A 19,423-nucleotide genomic window follows, 5' to 3' on the forward strand; every position below is an offset into this window, starting at 1 on the left:
ACATAAATTTTTACTCTTTTTTAAAATGATATAAGGAATTCGAACTCTTCTTCGAAAGAAAACGAAAAAATGTATCTGCTCGGTTCTCATGGTATTTACGACGCCGTAAAATGTGAAATGTTTTAATAGTGCAGGTTTGTGCCATTGTTTTCTTATGAATTATGGCTCATTAAACTTTCTAGAAAGCCTTAAGATTATATTTTATTTGTAAGTATAACCCCGTGGTTGAACATAGATTCTTTTAACAAGCTAACTCAATAGTTTCGAATTTCCTCTGAAAAATTTTTGAACAAAATTCCGACCCTTTGATCTATTCAAATATCACAGAGACGATAAAAACTCCTTTCTTGATAAAACCAACGTATTTCTTTAATTTTAAAAGATTAAATAAGAATGCTTCGATGTGCAATTGAAGCAAATTTGGAATTGAAAATGATTATAAAGAATGCTGGATCTTTTTTAAGTTTATGATGAATACCAATTGATAATATTCTATTGCAGAAATGCAGTCACAAGATGGACCTTTTAATAGTGGAAGAAATTTTGCAAAAAGCGATTGCAAATGGCCATGAGACAATTAATCTAAGCCATAGAAACATTGGTGTTCTTTCAAGCAGTTTTCAAAAATTGAAAAATGTTAAACGTCTTTTATTGAATGACAATCAAATAATGATGCCTCCATCAGAGTTAACTGATCTAGTCAAATTGGAAGAACTTGTTCTGGATAACAATAAACTGACTTTGCTTCCAACGGGACTGTGCAAACTGACAAATCTAACATACCTAAATTTGTGTCATAACCCACTAAGTGTTCTACCCGAGGAGATTTGTCAGCTAAGTAGCCTTCATCAGCTCTGGATTGTGGATTGTCAGCTAGTTAACCTGCCATCAAACATAGGAAACTTGAAATATCTGAGGAAGTTAAGTGCCCGGGAAAACTATTTAGAATCTCTTCCTCCCAGTTTCACACAGTTGGAAAATCTATCTTGGTTGTGCTTATCGGAAAATACGATAAGATTTTTACCTAAATCTTTCTATAATTTGAAAAGTTTGACGCATTTCAATTTAAATCAGAACCAGATAAGTGAAGTACCAGATTCAGTTTCTGAACTTCCAAACCTCACCTGTCTTTTAATGAAGAATAATTTTGTGAGAGAAGTCAAAGATGACACAATACTTGCATTATCCAAACTTACTAAATTTGATCTCAGAGACAATGAAATCAAGGAAAAACCACCACATTGGAAGGTAAGTTTCCTTCATATATCTTATAATAAAAGATAGAATTTATCAGATTCCATTGTCTTGAAGAATTTATCACATTCCATTGTCTTGAATACTGTTCGCTATCTCCATATGTTTCATCAGAATTGGACCAAAAACAATTTCCATAATTGATTTGAAAAGTAACACTTTGGGGTCCCATCTCTTATCCCAACTCCTCCTATACCACTATGAAATTTGATGATGCTTTTACATATTCTTTGTATAACAGAGACAATTTTGTGCCTCTGCTGGGGGGGTTGAACCTGGGGCTCTGGCTTGCCAGTCCATTGCTCTACCAATTGAACTAATAGTCCAAGCGTGTAGGATGCCTTGTATCTTACACTACTACATTGTCTCCCTCCAGAAAATGAGGTGTCCTCATCTCTTTTGAAGTGCTGGCACCTATGGGGCAAAGTTACAGGGGCAATCACTCTCACCCACCAGAGAACACCCAGGACCCTACATCAGGGTGCCAAATGTTACAGGTGATGAAAAGTCAAGTTCAATCGGGACTCGATCCAAGAGTCTCTGGCTCTAACCAACTTAGCTATCGAGACCCGATATACTGACTGACCTTCACGCACCTGTGAACCTGGTGACATATTTGTTACCTAGTGCCATTGTGACCTCTTACGATACTTTTTGATGTGACAAATATTTCGGGTCTCCCAGAGTAAAACATGGACATTGCAATTATAATCATATGGGAGGCAGAGGGTATAATTTTACGAGCCTTTTGCTCACAGTACCTCTAGTTCTAGTATTGTAATAGATTATATGTAGAAAGATGTAATGTGTAGAAGCCGTAGAACTAGAAGGTCAGGTTCCTGTACAGTGAACATTGTATAATTATGAATAGCAAATCAATTAATGTATAGTTTGAAGATCATATACTAATACTTGGTCATCTGTGAGAAGTGCTCCCACCCACATTAGTCTTTGGAGATTTTATTTTGTAATGCCTCTTGCTAATCCACTTCCCAAGAAAATATCAAAAACATTTGATAAACAGATTTTACCTAAATTAAATGTTCTGAGCATATTACAGTAAATATTCCACATCCATTTGTCAGCATCCTATTAATAATACATGTAAAAACGTTTAACTTAACAGGGACTAGATTACATAATGATTGGACAAAGTGGAATAAATGGCATCCAGAGTAACGATGATCTGACGAGTGGACTAGATGAGATTGAAGATGAATGTTCAGAGGAAGAAGAAGAGGAGACAGAAGAAGATGAAAATAATAATGAAACCTAGAAAGACGACTAAATGATAATTACAGCGATCTTTTGAAGAAAAATTCTAAAATTACCATTTCATTGTCAATGATAAAACTGGACACTGTAAAGACTGCTATTATTCATATGAAAGAATGAAAATACATAGCTTTTGTTTTCATGTGTGCTAGCTGTTTGCAATGCACAGATCATTTAGTGCCTTGTTTCAGCTGTTTCAAATGTACATCAGTTAAAATACATTTGGTTCAATGGATGTATTATACACTATTTTATTTATAGTCAATTAAAAAACAAATATTATACAAGTTTCTTTAATACCCTTTTTTAATTGTCAATCTTGATGTTATTACGACCCTGTAAACATGTGTATTCCTTGTGACAAGACCTTTCTCTGGGTACCATCATTTTTGACCTTGGATTTTGACCCACTTTTACACAAAAATTCCAAATTTTTACTTTTTCCATATCTTTTGAACAGTAGATACCAGGACATCTATACTTAAGATGTGTATTCTTTGTGGCAAGATCTTTCATCGGATACCAACAACTTTGACCTTGACCTTTGAGATTTCCGTACTTACATGTATGAAAAAACTTTAACCTTGGCCTTAACTTTGAACGGTAAGGGATAGGGCTTTCATACTTCACATATGTAATCCTTGTGACAATACCCTTCATTGGATACCAAGAATGTTGACCCTTTGACCCTGGAGTTTGACCTACTTTTAAAAAGTAAACCTTGGCCATAACTTTTCAAGGGTTGGGACTAGTGCTTTCATACTTTACATATTTAATCCTTGTGACAAAACCTTTCATTTGTTAGCAAGACCTTTGACCTCTTGACCTTGGAGTTTGACCTACTTTTTAAAAAATTTTAACCTTGGCCATAACTTCTGAACAGTTAAGACTAGGGCTTCCATACTTTACATATGTATTCTTTGTGGTAAGACCTTTTATTGGATACCAATTTCCTTGACCTTTGACATTTTTGTACTTATGAAAAAAGTTTAACCTTGGCCATAACTTTTGAACACTAAGGGCTAGTGATATCATACTTCACATATGCAATCATTGTATGAAGACCCTTCATTGCAAGGATACCAAGAACTTTGACCCTTTGACCTTGGAGTTTTGACCCAACTTTTTAAAAAGCAAACATTGACCATAACTTTTAAAGGATTAAGGTTAGTGCTTTCATACTTTACATAATTAATCCTTGTGATAAGACCTTTCATTTGATAGCAAGACCTTTGACCATGGAGTTTGATCTACTTTTTAAAATCTTTATTCTTGGCCAAAACTTTTGAAGGTTAGGGCTTCCATACTTCACATATGTATTTAATGTGGCAAGACCTTTCACTGACCTTGACCTTGGAGATTTCCGTACTTATGAAAAAACGATTTTAAGCACAATCTATGATTTCACTAACACTGACAAACCTCTTAAAGTCTACATAACATCAACAATATTTTTTTTAATCATAAATTATTTTTTAATAAACAATAATCAAAATGATTCTACAGAGCCAAGACACCTGTCCTTGAAATATGAATGTCTATCTAGTTTGGGGTCATGACCTTTCTTTTGAAAGAAGGATGTTAATTTCACAGAATCCTTTTCATCATCTTCTTCATCGTCTTCCCTGAAAGAGGAAAACATTGATTACAAAATCTGACACGATGGATGCATGCACTTGAAAGTTTGTCCATGAGACAAATAAAACATTGCTAAAAGAATATTCAATGTCATTTAATTTTAACAAGAGAGGATATTTCCAATATCTTATTCCATATCAAAATTTTGTTTTTAAAATTAGCTCAATATTTAATCAGTTAATCGTCTTTCACATGCTTATATACACATGATTCTGCAAATAGTGCCTTACACCTATGACTGATTCTACAGCATTGATAAATTAAATTTTAGGTTAATTTACATTTTTCATTGGTTTACACAACTTGTTCAAAATGATGTTGAGATGTCCTTACCATTTAACCTGAACACAACTTTTTTGAACCATTACTGCAGCTGTTGACCATCCGAACCGAACAAACTGAGGAAACCCGAACACTTTATCCAGGCTGTCTGATAAAAACTTCTTGGTTTTTGGATCTGTTAAGGAAATATAATTAATGCTTTTTTTTATATTTCCTCTTGAGAATATTTGAGAAGTAATTATTTAGTAAAAACAAAATAAATTTGCTTTTACAATTTTTAACTTGTTGAAGAACACCATTTTCTTCCCATGTCTCATGTTTCATATACATGAAAAGGAATGATCAGAAATCCTTGACTTGATGAACACAGGCATGAATGAAAATAAACCTGCAATTATAAGATTCCCAAGGAGGGGGTAGTGTTACAATTATTTTTACCTCCTGGGTAACCACTTCCATAGCCCTCTTCATCAACAGTTATCTCCTCCTGAAATTTCCACTTAGATATGGCCCTGTCTCTACAAACCTGTATAGAAATAAAAAAAGCTTTGAATGAAATTTCATTGTTTCTAAACAACAAATTTTATAAAAGCACAGACGAAAGTTAACAGAAGATTTTCAGATAATTGTCACTTAATATGCATACCATAAATCTGGAAATTTTAAAAACGATTTTATTTTGCGAATTTGAGTCAAAATGCTGTTGATTAATTTTTACGTTTCAAAATTTTGCGTATGACCACTGCTTTGTTTACATTTTATTATTGGTAATTTATTTTTGAGAAAATATTTTTGCGAATGCAATGGACTCGCAAATCTGCTAAAAATTTATCTACAGCAAAAATTTCCAGATTTACAGTATGTACTATTTTACTCCAAGGAAGAACATCTAAGAACACAATAATATGCCGGTATTTAGTCTATTTACAGTCAATACTCTTTCTCCTTCTCAGGCTTAAAATGTCATAATAAAAATCCTATACACTAAAGGAAATTTGACTTGCATGATCTTCAAATAATTTTTTACAATACTGTGCCTATATAGTGCATAAATTCTACATGAAATTTTCTTGAAATTATTTCCATAATAATTGCAAATATACTAACTTGAAATATATTGCACAAACTTTATAGTTTTGCTTAACTTTTGCAAGAGGAAAACACATGAAATTTAATTATCTTAATAATTTTCACCATATAAGAGTGACTGTGTACAAATGCACTCATAAACTTCAAGTTCACCTTTGCACATATACTAGCGGCACTGACAATGGGATATAGGGCGTCAGCTTTCTTGGCCACTGTGATCTCGATGTTTGGGAACAGACCCTTTAGCTTGGCCTGATATTTGGCTGGATCCCCCACTGTGTCAACGTAAACCTCTGCGATATTGGCACCAACATCCAGGGCTCGCTGTATCAGGCGTATTGCGCAGTCATGTGATATTGCATTCAAGTTGTACTTTGACCTGTTTTAAGATATAGAGACAGATGAAAAATAAGTGATTTAAGTGAGTAAAAAGTACTTGAATGTGATTTGATAAGAGGAGTTTTTGCTGAAAGTTCCAGCAAACAATTTAAGCATGGCTGGAAATGGAGAGGAATGGAAATATCATATAAATAGGTCAATTATGATGAAGTTAGTGCTTACTTCCCTAACAGCTACATTTACTTCCACTATATATATTATAAAAGGTACATACATACAATATCCATATCCCTCTCAAGAGAGTCTATGGGACACAAAATTTTAATTCATTGAAGCATTTAAGGAAAAAATGGACTTTCATCATACAATGGGCATATAACATGTTACATCTGCCCCTCCCCATTTACATTATTTTGCTTTACCTTCCAAGCATTCCATTTGATATAAATGTTGGTGACAACAGTTCAACAATCCATCCCATCATATGCGAGGCATCACAGATTTTCTCAAATATTCCCTCTCGTTCTTCTTCTGTTAAAGTCTTTGAATCTGGTGTTTAAAAAAAATCATTTTTACATGTACATTGTATAGTATAATAATGTATTTAAGATATAAAATGATGCAGAAAAGATAAGGAGATTACAAACATTTGTGTTTTTTTTAAATTTATTTTGGTGGTGATTAATTACAATATAAAATACAGTAAAACATGTCTCAGCTGGATATTGTGTAGTCTGAAGTCTTGCCTAATGAAATTTATATATTTTTTTTAGAATCCTTTTTGATAAACTCATTATGTTCCCCAAACGAAGTTGGGGAACATATTGTTTTTACTCTGTTTCTTATTATTATTTTTCTTCTTCCTGGGTACTTATTTGTCCGCGAATGATCTGGTAAACTGTTCATCTGATGTAAGTAAAATCTTTTTAGGGTAAGTAGACATGTTATGTAGATTTGCTGAATCAAGGTCATTTTGCGCGCATGTGCTTGCAAGAGCGCGCACGTGCAACATGTAAAATGACCAATATAATTGATATAGCCGTAACTTTTCTATTTTCAGATGAAATGTGTTGAAACTCAGAATAAAAGAATATATTAGTATTACAGACAAGAGGACATGGTCAAATTATCATGAACTCACGCGCATGCACGTGCGCTTCGCTCTGATTGGCTGAAACAAAAATCTGAATACCTTATTCGTATTTTGACGAAATACTTTGAAATTTAAAACATAGTCATGCATTAAGATATCCTACGATATGATAGATAATATTCAAGAAATCACGCGCATGCACGTGCGCTGCAATCTGATTGGCTAAAACTTTAAATGCCTATAACTCCCTTGGTTTTCAGCCAAACAAGGATGGGATTTAGAACATAGATAGTCTTTATGGACCCCTACAAGAGGGAATGGTCATCATGCACATGCACGCTCGTGCGTGCACATGCAAGATGTATCATTACAAACGCACTTGATTTACCGTATTTTTGAATACTTTTTGATTAAATGCCTTGATATTAAGTACATTAAAATAAATTGATAGTGTAGATACAATGATATGGTCATTCCGCATATGCATGCAAGTGTGCGCACGTGCAATGCAAAAATTTGCTATATACTTGGTATACTTTAGGAAAAACGTTGTTTACGTTTAAGATGCATAGGGTTTAGTTTATTTGATGAAGCTTAGAGGGAATGAGGCACCAAATGAAGTTGGGGAGCGTTTGGGGAACATCTGTAACGGTTCCTGTTACAATAAGCACTAGTTTGTTTTTAATATTGTTAAAGATTTTTCAGTTGTGTCAAGATAATAGACAAATCTTTCTGATTTATATATTCAAGCAATAATTTTTGGCAAGCAATTTCTCCATCAAATGATTGATTTCCAAAAAGTTTTAGATCCTCAGTGGGATTAATGTCAATTTTTTTTAAAAGGGTACTGGCTTAAAATTTTCAGTACTAATTGTAAATATTCTACAATAAGTGAATATTGCTGGGTACAAGTGGCGATTCTGATAATTTTTTTTAAATAAAAGACGAATAGTTTTTTTTTTATAAAATACAAACTCTTCAATAACTTCATCATATATCTCGGAGTGGTTTTACATTTGCAAAATGTCAGGTAGTATACTCTGCATCTCATTTTTTGTAAATCTATACTATTTGTATGAAATACACACATTGAAAGCATCTGCCCAAGCTCTTATCCCCATTTGAGGGTAAGGTTTTCCTATTTCGACCTGACTGTTCAAACCACAGTTGATTACACTGTTCAGTTGATAGTGGTTGTCCTTTTAAAATGAATATCCATCACAGTTATCAAACTCAAGCAGTGTAATTTTTGTGTTTTACAAAAATGCTTTTAAATTTGCACCTTGATAACAACCTTGAACTATCAAAGTTTCGGGTTTCCTAAAGGTTAGGTCAAATAAAACATTAAAAATCAAATTGTTTGAGATCACATATCCTGTGCAACATTACAATCTCGTATCTGTTGGAATAAATCTTACCAGCGAAACCCATCTCCCCAAATTTTTCTCGGAGTGAGAGGGGACTAAAACAAATTCCATACACCATAGGACCTGGAAAAAAAAAACATGTTGAGTTCATAAAAATATTCAAAAAGATATCTGAGGAAATTCGAATTAGACGCATAGTAGTCAATCTACCAAGTACTGGGCCTCTACCAGCCTCATCAATCCCTAACCAGCATGGCTCTGTTTTAACACAGTCTGGTAAACAAGATTCTATCATGCAGTTTTTCATGTTATCGCTTTCAAATCCTGACATATCCATGTTTTTGTTTTTGTTTTTATTTCCCGCAATTTTTCATAGGCGGTGTTCTGTCGATGCGTACATAAACCAATTCGTACACGAAACATCTCGTTCAAAAGATGTCTCTTCAAAATCGTTTTTCTTCTTTTTGTACATTGAAAAAAATTTGAAAATTCTTTTTATACATACTGAGTAATATGATAAATTATCAAACCGTGGACGGATTGGTTTTGATGTTATATAATTAAGAACAAACACAAATAAATTAAAATTGACAAAAACAAATCGTTGAAACGCAATAATTTACTCTTTTGGGATCGACATCTCTTATGCTATTATTATACATCACTCAGCCAAAGTCGTCCAGGCCACCATTAAAAAATTGTTTGCATGCATGGTTGTCCTTTCCCAACCGACTGACTGAAAATGGCTCGATTCAAAACCTTCTTTTTTTACATTCGAGGACACGATTTTTTTTCTTCTTTTTATTCCTCATACCCCGTCAACAAAATATATGTTGAAATTTTCTGGAATTTTTTTTTTTCCCCACCTACCTTCCAACCCAGTAATTTTCCCTGAGTCGGGAGAGGGCAAGCAAACATTATTTTAAAGATGACCCATGAAATTCTTAGAATTCTTAAAAAAAATTATGTACTAATTTGGCTGGTTGATGTCCTTTTTTCACACACACATGCACAAATTTAGACATTTGATGCCCAAAAGGAAGTTACTTTCTTTCAACCTATGATGTTTTGGGTTAATCTTTGGCTTTGTTATTTCAAGTTGGACTTTTTTAATTGGCTAAATTACTGTAAAATACTTTGGATTCACTAGAGACGATAAAATATGGTTAAACATGGTCTCCAAACTATTTGTCTGCATAAAATAATCCCACCATACTTAAGGCATATGTTGGGGTTGTTTTTTTTTTTTGTATTTTCTTTTTTACCCACAATTAATATGCCAGTTTCTCATTCGGTAGATCGAGGGCCTGGCTAGTGATACAGGGGTCAGGGTTCATTCGACAGTTTTGACTCCCGGTTTGGACAGCAATACATGCATATTTTCTCCTTTCTTGTTAAAATATACATGTACCCATTATGTCCCCGAAAACTATTTTCATCGCACAGCTTGTGTGCCCAGAATGTCAGTGTCAATTAAGGACAGATGATACAAACAAAATTTTGTCAAGACAATTGAAAATTACAACTTGAGTAATGTTTTAATGAGTAAAATGAACAAGTTTCACTGCGTGGTTTTTAATTTTTTCATTCAATGTTTCTAAATGGAATTTGAGCTAAAAATCATTTGTATAGATTAATTAGGGTGGTTGCAGAAAGGTAAAATTTTGAATATCAAAGAAGGTTTACAATTTCTTTATATTTTACAAATTTGTTATTAGGACACACCAATTTAATTTCTTGTTCGTCGGACATTTGATGAAAAAAAGTACGATAATAATAATATTATTACGATATTAGTACGATAATAATAATATTATTACTTTTGTGGGCGACATTTTTAGGCGGATCGTGAAAAAAAATGAGTGGACAATTAATTTTTTCTGATTTTCAGAGTAAGCCGATTAAAATACGATAAATAGAGCGGAAATAAAACAGAAAATAGCACAGAATCCCCATGGTGCGGGAAATTTAAATTAATATTATTTTCAAAGTTTTGTTTAAATTCGATCGAGCGCACGGGTCCGACGAACAAAAAATTTTTTTGGTGTGGCCTAACATCATTTGCAACAAAAATAGGCCCCCCAAAAAATATACCAATCCAGACATCCAATTTTTTTGTTTGTATCATCTGTCCTTAACTTTACGTTTGCTAAATAACAACAGATCTAGAAACAAATTAATTTTATTTTCATTTTCGCAGTGATTACTTTCTTCAGTAATATATCTTTATATAAATCAAAGATTGGGGGGGGGGGGGGGGGTAGTGTTTGCCCTGTCCGCCTGTCTGTCTGTTGTAGTTGTCTATCTGGCCGAAAAAACTTAAACTTGCATTTTTCATGTTTCCTTGAATGAATTTTACGGCATGGCAGTATCTTTTTTAGCAGAATCTAGAGACATGATCTGATGTTGTTTTTTCTCTGCTTCTGAATCTTATGACTAACGCACATTTGCATTTTATTTGCAAATGCTCGGTTACTCTCTAGCTCCGATGATCTTGACTGCTAAGAAAAATTCAAACGAAGTAAACATTCAGGTAACATCACTTTAATGTGGCATATTTTAAAACTGTTCAATAATTTAAAAAAAAAACAACTGCTACAGCAAAGTTCATGTTCACTATGGCCCAATGTTTTATCTTCTATATCTACGGCTCTGTGGTGCTTTGTGGGTTTGGCTCTCCATGCTGTTCAATCTGAAATCAAATTATAAAATGTCATTAATCTGTATATTTTTTTTGGGGGGGGGGGGGCATTAGCAAATGAAACAAAAATACTGGGTAAAATAATTGTTTAATGTTTATGGTACCTGATGCTGAACATGTCGGTGTGGAAATTCAGCCACTTGCCCAGGCTATGCTGTTCCTGGGATAGGGCGCTCAATTTCAAAGCTGCAATGAAATATGCAAGTGATAATAATAAAACGTAAAGTAAAATTCAATTCAATGTTATGGAATAATGATTATTTTATGTACAAGAACTTCTTTGGGCAAGAGTCCTACTTACCTAATAGTTTCTCGGCTTCCTCGGCATCGTTCATAAGAGCTGTTAAAATTAGCCTCATCTGCACGTTTTCTGAAAATGTAATCAAGGAAAATTTAACCATAAATTTCCTTTTGGTTCAGATAAAATATGAAAAGCCTCCGTAAAATGGCAAATACAACAGGAAGTACAAAGAAACAAACAAAATTAACCTTCTGCAAGATCTGCCATTTTTCCTCTTAGGTCTTGCAGTGTAGTGTTGAACTGACGAACAAACTGAGCACAACCAACAAACGAAACAACAGAGAGCAGAAAGGCCAGAAAGAAGAGCAGATCTGTTGCCGAGAAGAAAGACAGAGCAGCAGCAGAGGTGGTTGTGGTAAAGCTGTAAACACTGTCACCGAGCGACAACAGCTCACGCTAAGAGAAAGTTAAGAAAGAGAGAGAAAGTTTATAGAGACTGAATGCTAGAACACAAACACAATAAAAGGAAAGAACACTGAATGCATAAAAAATTCATTAAATTCCAGTTAGCAACTTACCCCTAATGTGGCACCCGTCTCCTCACTAAACTGCCATACATCACTACCCAACCTGTAAACAAAACAAAACGTGTTGCTAAAGACGCTCTTTTGTAAAGCAACAAATAATTTAACGTTATATTTATTAAAACATTTTATATCAATATTAAGTTACTCACTCAAATATGTCTAGATGCAGGGCCCGGCCTGTTGTTGACAGAAATGTGCCAAGAATGGCGGCAGATCTGATGATCTTGGAGGTTCTCATTTTGCGTCTCTCTCTCTCAATGCGTTAAATGCAACTGATGCTGAATCCTAGAGCTCTCGTGCTTATATGCTTTTTTCGGGAATATGCATGCTGCCGATTGGCTTAATTTTGCTCGTGCTGATTGGTTCTCAAAAGGTGAATTATCCAATGAGCTAAGAGCTCCAAAACGTTGTACTCACGTCATAAAACAAGATGGTGTTCGGTTTTGTGCTTTGTGATCTACAATGTTTTGTCAATAACGTTAAGTTATACAAAATTCATCATGTATGATTGCGTTAACTGGAATCGTTTATTGATCATTTGTTTGAGTACACATGTGGAACAAGCAAACATCATGCTTTTGTCTATAAAATTTTATAAAACAACTGCCCAAGTGACCCACAGAAACCTTTTTGCAATATTTGGGAAAGATTCCTGTATAAGTCTTATAAATTACTATTAATTCTTTGTCATGTACTTATCAAATGCAACTTAAAAAACAATATTTTACAAAATTTTAACAGTTTTATTCAAAATTGTTTTTATTATTAACATATTGCTCTTCCATTGAAGAACACGAGTAGGCTTGAATTAGGCCTAGATGTCGGAATTACAAATGGCCAGTTATCTTTTTGAATAAAAACTAATCCAAACATGTTCTTTCAACATGGGGAGTAAAAATCCATATGCATATACACGGTATTTGATGTATGTTATGTAAAAATCCGTGTTCAACGTTTTGTTTACAAATGTGTTACTATGACGTCATGACATCATTGATTCTGGCGGAATATTGCATAAAGTAGGCCTAAGTGATTTTTTCAGGTTCAAGAACATGTGATATTAAAAGTTATTCCATTGTTTTCTATTGAAAATCGCATAGCATGTGTAAGGAAGGCGTATGCTTCACCGTCGAAAAGGCACATTTTATGAATGTCAATTGCAAAAGTTCGTTATCTTCATCGCAATGGTCCTGCAGATTTAGGCCCCCATATCTATATAGCCCTAGAGCCTGATTAAAACTCATTACATACAGAACTTTCTTTTTTCCTTAATTTTACACACCTTTTATAACTTTAATGCAAAATTCTTGAATTTTTTTTCACATAGATCGCTACACAAGGTGTAGCGATCTATGTGAGCGGATCCTTTGTGTAGTGATCTATGTGAGCGGATCAAAGGATCTGATTTTAATCAGATTGTCCATAAAAATCACACTTTTTAAGAAAGCCGCCATCATAAAGTAGTCGGGTGAAACACAATATAGGGCGCATTTAGAATACCACATTGTTATATGATTTTAAGAAATGTTATTTTCTTTACATGCAATTTATTGTAATTCATTTATAGGAATACTTATAAAGGACTTGTGTGCAAAATTTTGTTGATCTAGCCTTAACAGAATTTAAGTAAATGCAAAAAATGTACCCCAAAAATGACTATTTTTCAGCGTTATGCGGTTGCGCTTTGAAATTACAACATTTTTCAATTGAAATAATTTTAAATATCATATATTTTCATGCCAGTGATCATTATCAGACTTTAGAATTTATTTTACAAATTATTTTGATGCTTGAATTTTCAGAATTGAATAACAACTTTTGAAGATATGAAAGAAAATGTACACAATGTTTACATTTTTCCATAATTTTACATTATGCCAAATAAAAATAATGTCCATATTATTTAATTTTTACTAAAAACACAGTAATAACTTTACTTACGTTATGTAACCATTGTAAAGAAATTTCATGATGTTTTAATGTGGAAAAAAGTTTTTACAAAAAAAGCCGTAACCATTTTTAAGGCATATTATAACAAAGTAGAGGCATTTAATGTAGATGCTGACATGTGTTGTAATTTTTATCATCAATGTTTCTCTATTATGATCTTAACTTTTTTAAAAATACAGCCTTTTTTAAGTAATACAAGAATGTTAATAAGTTGATTATCATAAAGATCGTATTTTATCAAAGACACAATAAAATCAGACCTTTTGTTTTGATGAATAAATACTTGTATAGTGTACTAACCCAAAAGTTTGAATATGTTTACTAAAATTTACAGATAAATTTTTGAACCAGATAAAAAGGTGTTTATTGGCTGGAATTCTTTTAGATTAGGTGTTTTTTTCTTTACTGCTAGTTCTTAAAATAATGACTGGACACCCAAAATGACATAAAATTAGTAAGCACTATAATATACTGAATGCCTTTAAATGAAAGTTAAATGCAAGTAAATTTGCATTCAAAATGTTAAACATAAATATTAGCTACAAAAAATTTAAAAAAAGAAAACAACTAAAATTACACCAACACATTGTATATTTAACCCCTAGAATAAAAAAATAAATTAAAGAAATATGTCATTAAAGGGAAATTGCTGTATAAAGTTACATGTGTATCAACTAAAAGTTTGTCAGAAACCTAGTGCAAAGTCAGCTGTCAAGAAAAATTTATATTGTTTTGTTTAAGTTGTTCTCTCTTGTCTAATAGTTTTCATAAAACTTTAATGAATTAGTGAACTTTTCTTTTGCACTTCAATTATATAGTTATGTGAAAAAAGGAAGTTTCAGGATTTCTTAAACCCATCCCGAGTGAATTGCTTTAAAATTACATACATTGTATAAATTTTAAAAGTCAGAAGTTTATAAAATGTTTTTTTTTTTAACAAACCAAAAGCCAATAACAAATAAAGAAGAAGTTTTTATAATGTTGATATATCGGCAAAAGGCTTAGACTAAGGAATTTTATCAATAAATATAAAAATTTAAGAAGGGTTTGACAAGCATGTAAGAAAACTTTAAAAATCAAATATACATAGTTTTAATGAGGAGTAAGAAAATGTCATTTTTTCGAAAATATTGCAATACATATCGCAATACAGGGAGGGGTGAAATCTGGCCAATCTCTTTTATATTTCAAATCAGCTTATTTATATTGGTTTCATAAATTGAAAGCCATTTTAAACAAAAATGAACTGAACTGTTTTCATTTTAAAGTAGATGCAACCTTTTTTTATGTCCATATTTGTATTTTTATGTGTTAATTTGTTTGTTTGGACAGTTGAAAAAATTAAAGTTTATTAATTTCAATATTTATTTCAAAAACAACAACACTTGTAGTGTCCGAAAAATTATCATTTGTAAAAAACAAAGTTCTAATGTGAATTTCACAAAACCGTTTATGTTGCAGATCCTTGAGATAATCTACTTTTTAGAGAAACAAATTTTGGGCCAAAATAAAGACATTAAGTTTTTACCCTCAAGTGCAACCTTACTGTCCCCTTTATTGTGTTTCACCCGTAGTGCATTTGGCGGAATTATTTGAATGTTAATTCTGTGGTTTTTAACAAATACTGTCTATTATTATTCAATGTAAGCAAGTTAATGAGTTGATTATCACATAGGTCTTATTTTATCATAGACAAAAAGACAGCACATCGACGAATATAGACCCTCTCTTATATCAGCAATCCTGGTATGTCAGGTACGAGCCATCCGAGGAACTCCGAGTGCTATCCTGTAGTGAGTTTTCATGATTTTGACTTTCAGCAGCATTGTATGCCTGCCAAAAATTCTTAATTATAGGATATTTAAAAAACAATTTTGAAAACTGTTTGCAAAGGATTTTGAAAAACGCTTGATGTAAAGTTAGATGTATGTCGCTTTTGGGGAGTGGACAGGGATGATCGTGTCATAGGCGTTTGGTTTCAGGATGGTGTATTTTGTGTATTATGTGTATTTCTATGTGTGTCTGAATACCCTCATCAAAATAAAAATAAATATTCGCTGAAATTAGCACGTTTTAAAAATGTCATATTTACTGTACACAATTGTATATAAAAAGAAGACAGTAAATATGACATTTTTAAAACGTGCTAATTTCAGCGAATTTTTATTTTTATTTTGATAAGGGTATTCAGACACACATAGAAAAACACATAATACACAAAATACACCATCCTGAACCAAGCGCCTATGTATCGTATTTGTGATCTTTGTTCCTCTAACAAAATAATCCCACTACGTTTTAGAATGTGCTTTTCTCACGAGAGAACGAAAAAAAAAACTGGTTCCAAATATTTTTTTATGCTAACCCTAACGTCATCGAATTTCATGACTTATTAAATTGTAAGGATACTTCTAAGTCATTTTTGGACTTACCAAATTTTGTAAAATGTTATTGTCAGTAATAAATTGATACATGTAATAGCAAAACTACTGTGTAACAAATATTTTAATACATATATTTTATTTTGTATAAGCAGAGGGGTACTTTAATGTTTTGAAGTATACATGTGCATTGTAAATAACATTAGTTCCACTCATTCATTCATGCATTCTTGTTTATATGTTAAAATTTTGTATTATTTGTATTCATATCCTCCAGTTGGGGTCTTCGTCTTAAATAAAAACTTGAAACTCTAAGCACTTAGACTGGGTGCCTTAGATGACAAATTAGAATAAAACAAAAATCTTTAACTAAATGAGTGGTGTCTTACACAGTCTCCAAACTTAAATGTCATTTTAAGGGAAATTTCAGTCACTGGTCATATCTTAAAGTATATAATGTACCTTGCTTATGACACAGGTTTACTTTTAAAGAATAACCGGGGGGGGGGGGGGGGGATGTTCATAATTTATATTTAATCTTTTTTTTAATATGCCTATTTTGTTTAAAATAAAATTTATCAATTCAAAATTAAATTAAATTATAAATTTATTCCCACTGTCCCAATCATCAATCTTTAAAGTACATAACCATCCAAACTCCAATTCTACTTTGCGGGTGAAACGGGGATAGAAGTTAATAGACATTCTGTTTTCAAAACAAAAACAATTGTGGATAAATAATTATATACATTTGTTCTATGATGGTGAGGGCCATAGGAAGATTTATTCAGCAAAGAAAAAATCAAAAATTTATGAATATGCAAACAACCATTCAACGGGTGAAAGATAAAAACATAACACAAATTTTCCATAAAATTTATTGCAAATAAATCATTTTCACCACTTACGAAAAAAAAAATGCAATTGGTGAAATGGTGAATCACAGTTCAAGCACTGCCATAATCATAAATATGAGTAAGCTGCAAAGCTCAAGAATATTTCTCGCACACAAATAAAAGCTGCTTTACAGTATACAACTTCCATAAAAATGAAAATCTCCTTTAATCCACTGCATCATATTTTTGAATATCACATTGTTGTGGATGATGGTATACCCTCCTGATCTTGTTCTTTTATGACTGGGTAGAAATATGCATGATCCATTGCCTCCCTTGCAGTTAGTCTTTCTTGGTGATCATAACATAAAAGTCTGTTTAAAAGTTCTAATGCTTCTACACTCACTAAATGCTGATTTTTACTGTTTACAAATTTTTCCAGTTTTTTTCTAACATGTGGTATCCTCTTAAGATCATTTCCTGAGATAGATTTTACATGTATTTGATATTTCCTTACGTACGAATTGAGATCATCAATTCCTAGAACTCTTAGGATTTGAAACAGCTGGTCGGAATTGTTGAGTCCATGAAAAAATGGGGTTTTCATAAATATCATCTGAGCAAGAATACACCCAACACTCCACATATCCAAAGAGTAATCATACATTTTATGACCTAGTAAAAGTTCTGGTCCTTTGAAGTACCTTGAGGCAACTCGAACATTATACGCCATGTGCGGATGGTAAAATTCTGCAAGTCCCCAATCCGTTAAGCGTAGTTTTCTGTTTTCATGATCGATCATGATATTTGCTGGTTTTACATCTCTGTGCATAATTCCCATTTGATGACTATAGTCCAATGCTTTCAGTAATTCATAGAGGTAAAATCTTACATCATAGTCTGAAAATTCTAGATACAAGGTTTTAAAGTATCTATTATTCACATATTCCAACACAAGAGCTGGTGTTCTTGAAACAGGGTCTTTCACCATGTCCAGCAACGAGATTATATTTGGTCCTCCTCGTAGGTTTTCCAAAATCTTTACTTCTCTTCTTATTCTCTTCTTCTTCACAGGCTTCAAAATTTTAATGACACATTTTTCATTGTTTCTGGTATTTGTTGCTTCAAACACCTCACTGTATCTACCACTCCCCAATTTTTCTCCAACTTTGTAATCTTCAAAGCGACCCCATTTCATAGGATGAGCGTCATAATCCCAGTACTCTTTTGGTTTGTGTGTATTTACGTCTGCATAAACATGCTTTCTCTTTTCAACAGGCACAGTCCATGCAGTCGTGAAAAATCTCTTCGCCTGAGTTCCAGAACAAAAGATGGATTTATCGAGGTTTCTAACCATGCAAAACATTTTGACTTTTGCTTAGATAAAGAAATTCTCCTGTTTTAATTGTTTGTACACGGAAGTAAAACAAGCATTTTACCGACAAATGTCAAATCCAAATTTCAATACTGGAAACTGAATATTGACGCTAAATGGAGAACCAAAAACGAGGAACTAATTTAATCTGGTTATATCAATGAGTGATGACAGTGTAAAAAAAAATTCTCGCAGGCACCAAAAGTAAAATTATTTGAAAACGTTTTGAGTGTTTTATTCATATAAATTAGTTTTTGACCTTCATGTTCAATTTCATGAATTTCTGAAATCAAAGTCAAAGAGGTTCTTTTTTTAACACCCCCTCCCAACCTTCCGATATTCAACCCCAGGGCTTGTTGGACATTTATTCGCAAACAATATTTATTACACTTATTCATTGTGTATACCATAGGAAAAAATCGTCAAAACCCCCAAATAAACGATTCATCAAAAAATACCCCACTTATACATCATACATTATCATTTGGAATACCGCTTTCATCTCTGAAAAATCATGCAAAATTAGCTCTGCAAATATTTCTTAAACTTTTTCATATAAAATCTTCCCAAAAAGTCGTAGCAAGGAGCATATATTACCACCTTTCTCTAACGTTTATCTCTCCTCTCCTGCCAAATTTCTCTGTCCTCTTCCCTCTTACCCCTTCTCATCTCTCTCATTAACCCCCCTCTCTTTTCTCCTTTCCTCTCTCACATCTCAACCACTCTCACACCCCTCACTCTCACTGTCTCCCCTTTCTCACGCTCACCCCTCACTATCTCGATCTCTACTTCCTCTCCCCTCACCCTCCCACCTTCTCTACCTCTCTCACCCTCACTCTCATCTCTTCCACCCATCAGCCTTCCTTAAATTCTCTCTGGTCCCACACTCTCCTTTTCTCCACTCTCAAGATTTCACCCATCTCTCTCTCCTTTATTTCACTCCACACTCTCTCTCACCTATCTCACCCTCTCTCCTGTCCTATCTCTCTATCTCTCTCTCTCTCTCTCTCTCTCT

General features: G+C 33.0%; 4 protein-coding genes across 4 annotated transcripts; 1 reads left to right on the forward strand and 3 right to left on the reverse strand.

Annotated features, from left to right (window-relative positions):
- Positions 1-38: 38 nt before the first annotated feature.
- Positions 39-2,783, forward strand: LOC134274810 (leucine-rich repeat protein SHOC-2-like). The gene is made up of 3 exons (XM_062757045.1): positions 39-134; positions 502-1,248; positions 2,381-2,783. The coding sequence occupies exons 2-3, from the start codon at positions 517-519 to the stop codon at positions 2,528-2,530; spliced, it is 882 nt and encodes a 293-aa protein (XP_062613029.1). The 5' UTR covers positions 39-134; positions 502-516; the 3' UTR covers positions 2,531-2,783.
- A 1,199-nt stretch (positions 2,784-3,982) lies between these two features.
- LOC134274808 (ribonuclease H2 subunit A-like) lies at positions 3,983-8,728 on the reverse strand. The gene is made up of 7 exons (XM_062757044.1): positions 8,548-8,728; positions 8,389-8,460; positions 6,300-6,426; positions 5,692-5,917; positions 4,888-4,975; positions 4,501-4,624; positions 3,983-4,154 (listed from the first exon to the last, which is right to left on the reverse strand). The coding sequence occupies exons 1-7, from the start codon at positions 8,672-8,674 to the stop codon at positions 4,019-4,021; spliced, it is 900 nt and encodes a 299-aa protein (XP_062613028.1). The 5' UTR covers positions 8,675-8,728; the 3' UTR covers positions 3,983-4,018.
- Positions 8,729-10,865: 2,137 nt separating this feature from the next.
- LOC134274811 (uncharacterized) lies at positions 10,866-12,558 on the reverse strand. The gene is made up of 6 exons (XM_062757046.1): positions 12,016-12,558; positions 11,858-11,909; positions 11,528-11,735; positions 11,340-11,408; positions 11,143-11,224; positions 10,866-11,029 (listed from the first exon to the last, which is right to left on the reverse strand). The coding sequence occupies exons 1-6, from the start codon at positions 12,102-12,104 to the stop codon at positions 10,969-10,971; spliced, it is 561 nt and encodes a 186-aa protein (XP_062613030.1). The 5' UTR covers positions 12,105-12,558; the 3' UTR covers positions 10,866-10,968.
- Positions 12,559-17,076: 4,518 nt separating this feature from the next.
- Positions 17,077-18,512, reverse strand: LOC134274807 (casein kinase II subunit alpha-like). Its single transcript, XM_062757043.1, has one exon. The coding sequence runs from the start codon at positions 18,397-18,399 to the stop codon at positions 17,287-17,289; it is 1,113 nt and encodes a 370-aa protein (XP_062613027.1). The 5' UTR covers positions 18,400-18,512; the 3' UTR covers positions 17,077-17,286.
- Between the last annotated feature and the right edge of the window lie 911 nt (positions 18,513-19,423).

Source organism: Saccostrea cucullata, unplaced genomic scaffold, assembly GCF_032062105.1.
Source record: "Saccostrea cucullata isolate Sc308-1 unplaced genomic scaffold, CSIRO_AGI_Scuc_v1 ctg413, whole genome shotgun sequence".
NCBI lineage: Eukaryota > Metazoa > Mollusca > Bivalvia > Ostreida > Ostreidae > Saccostrea > Saccostrea cuccullata.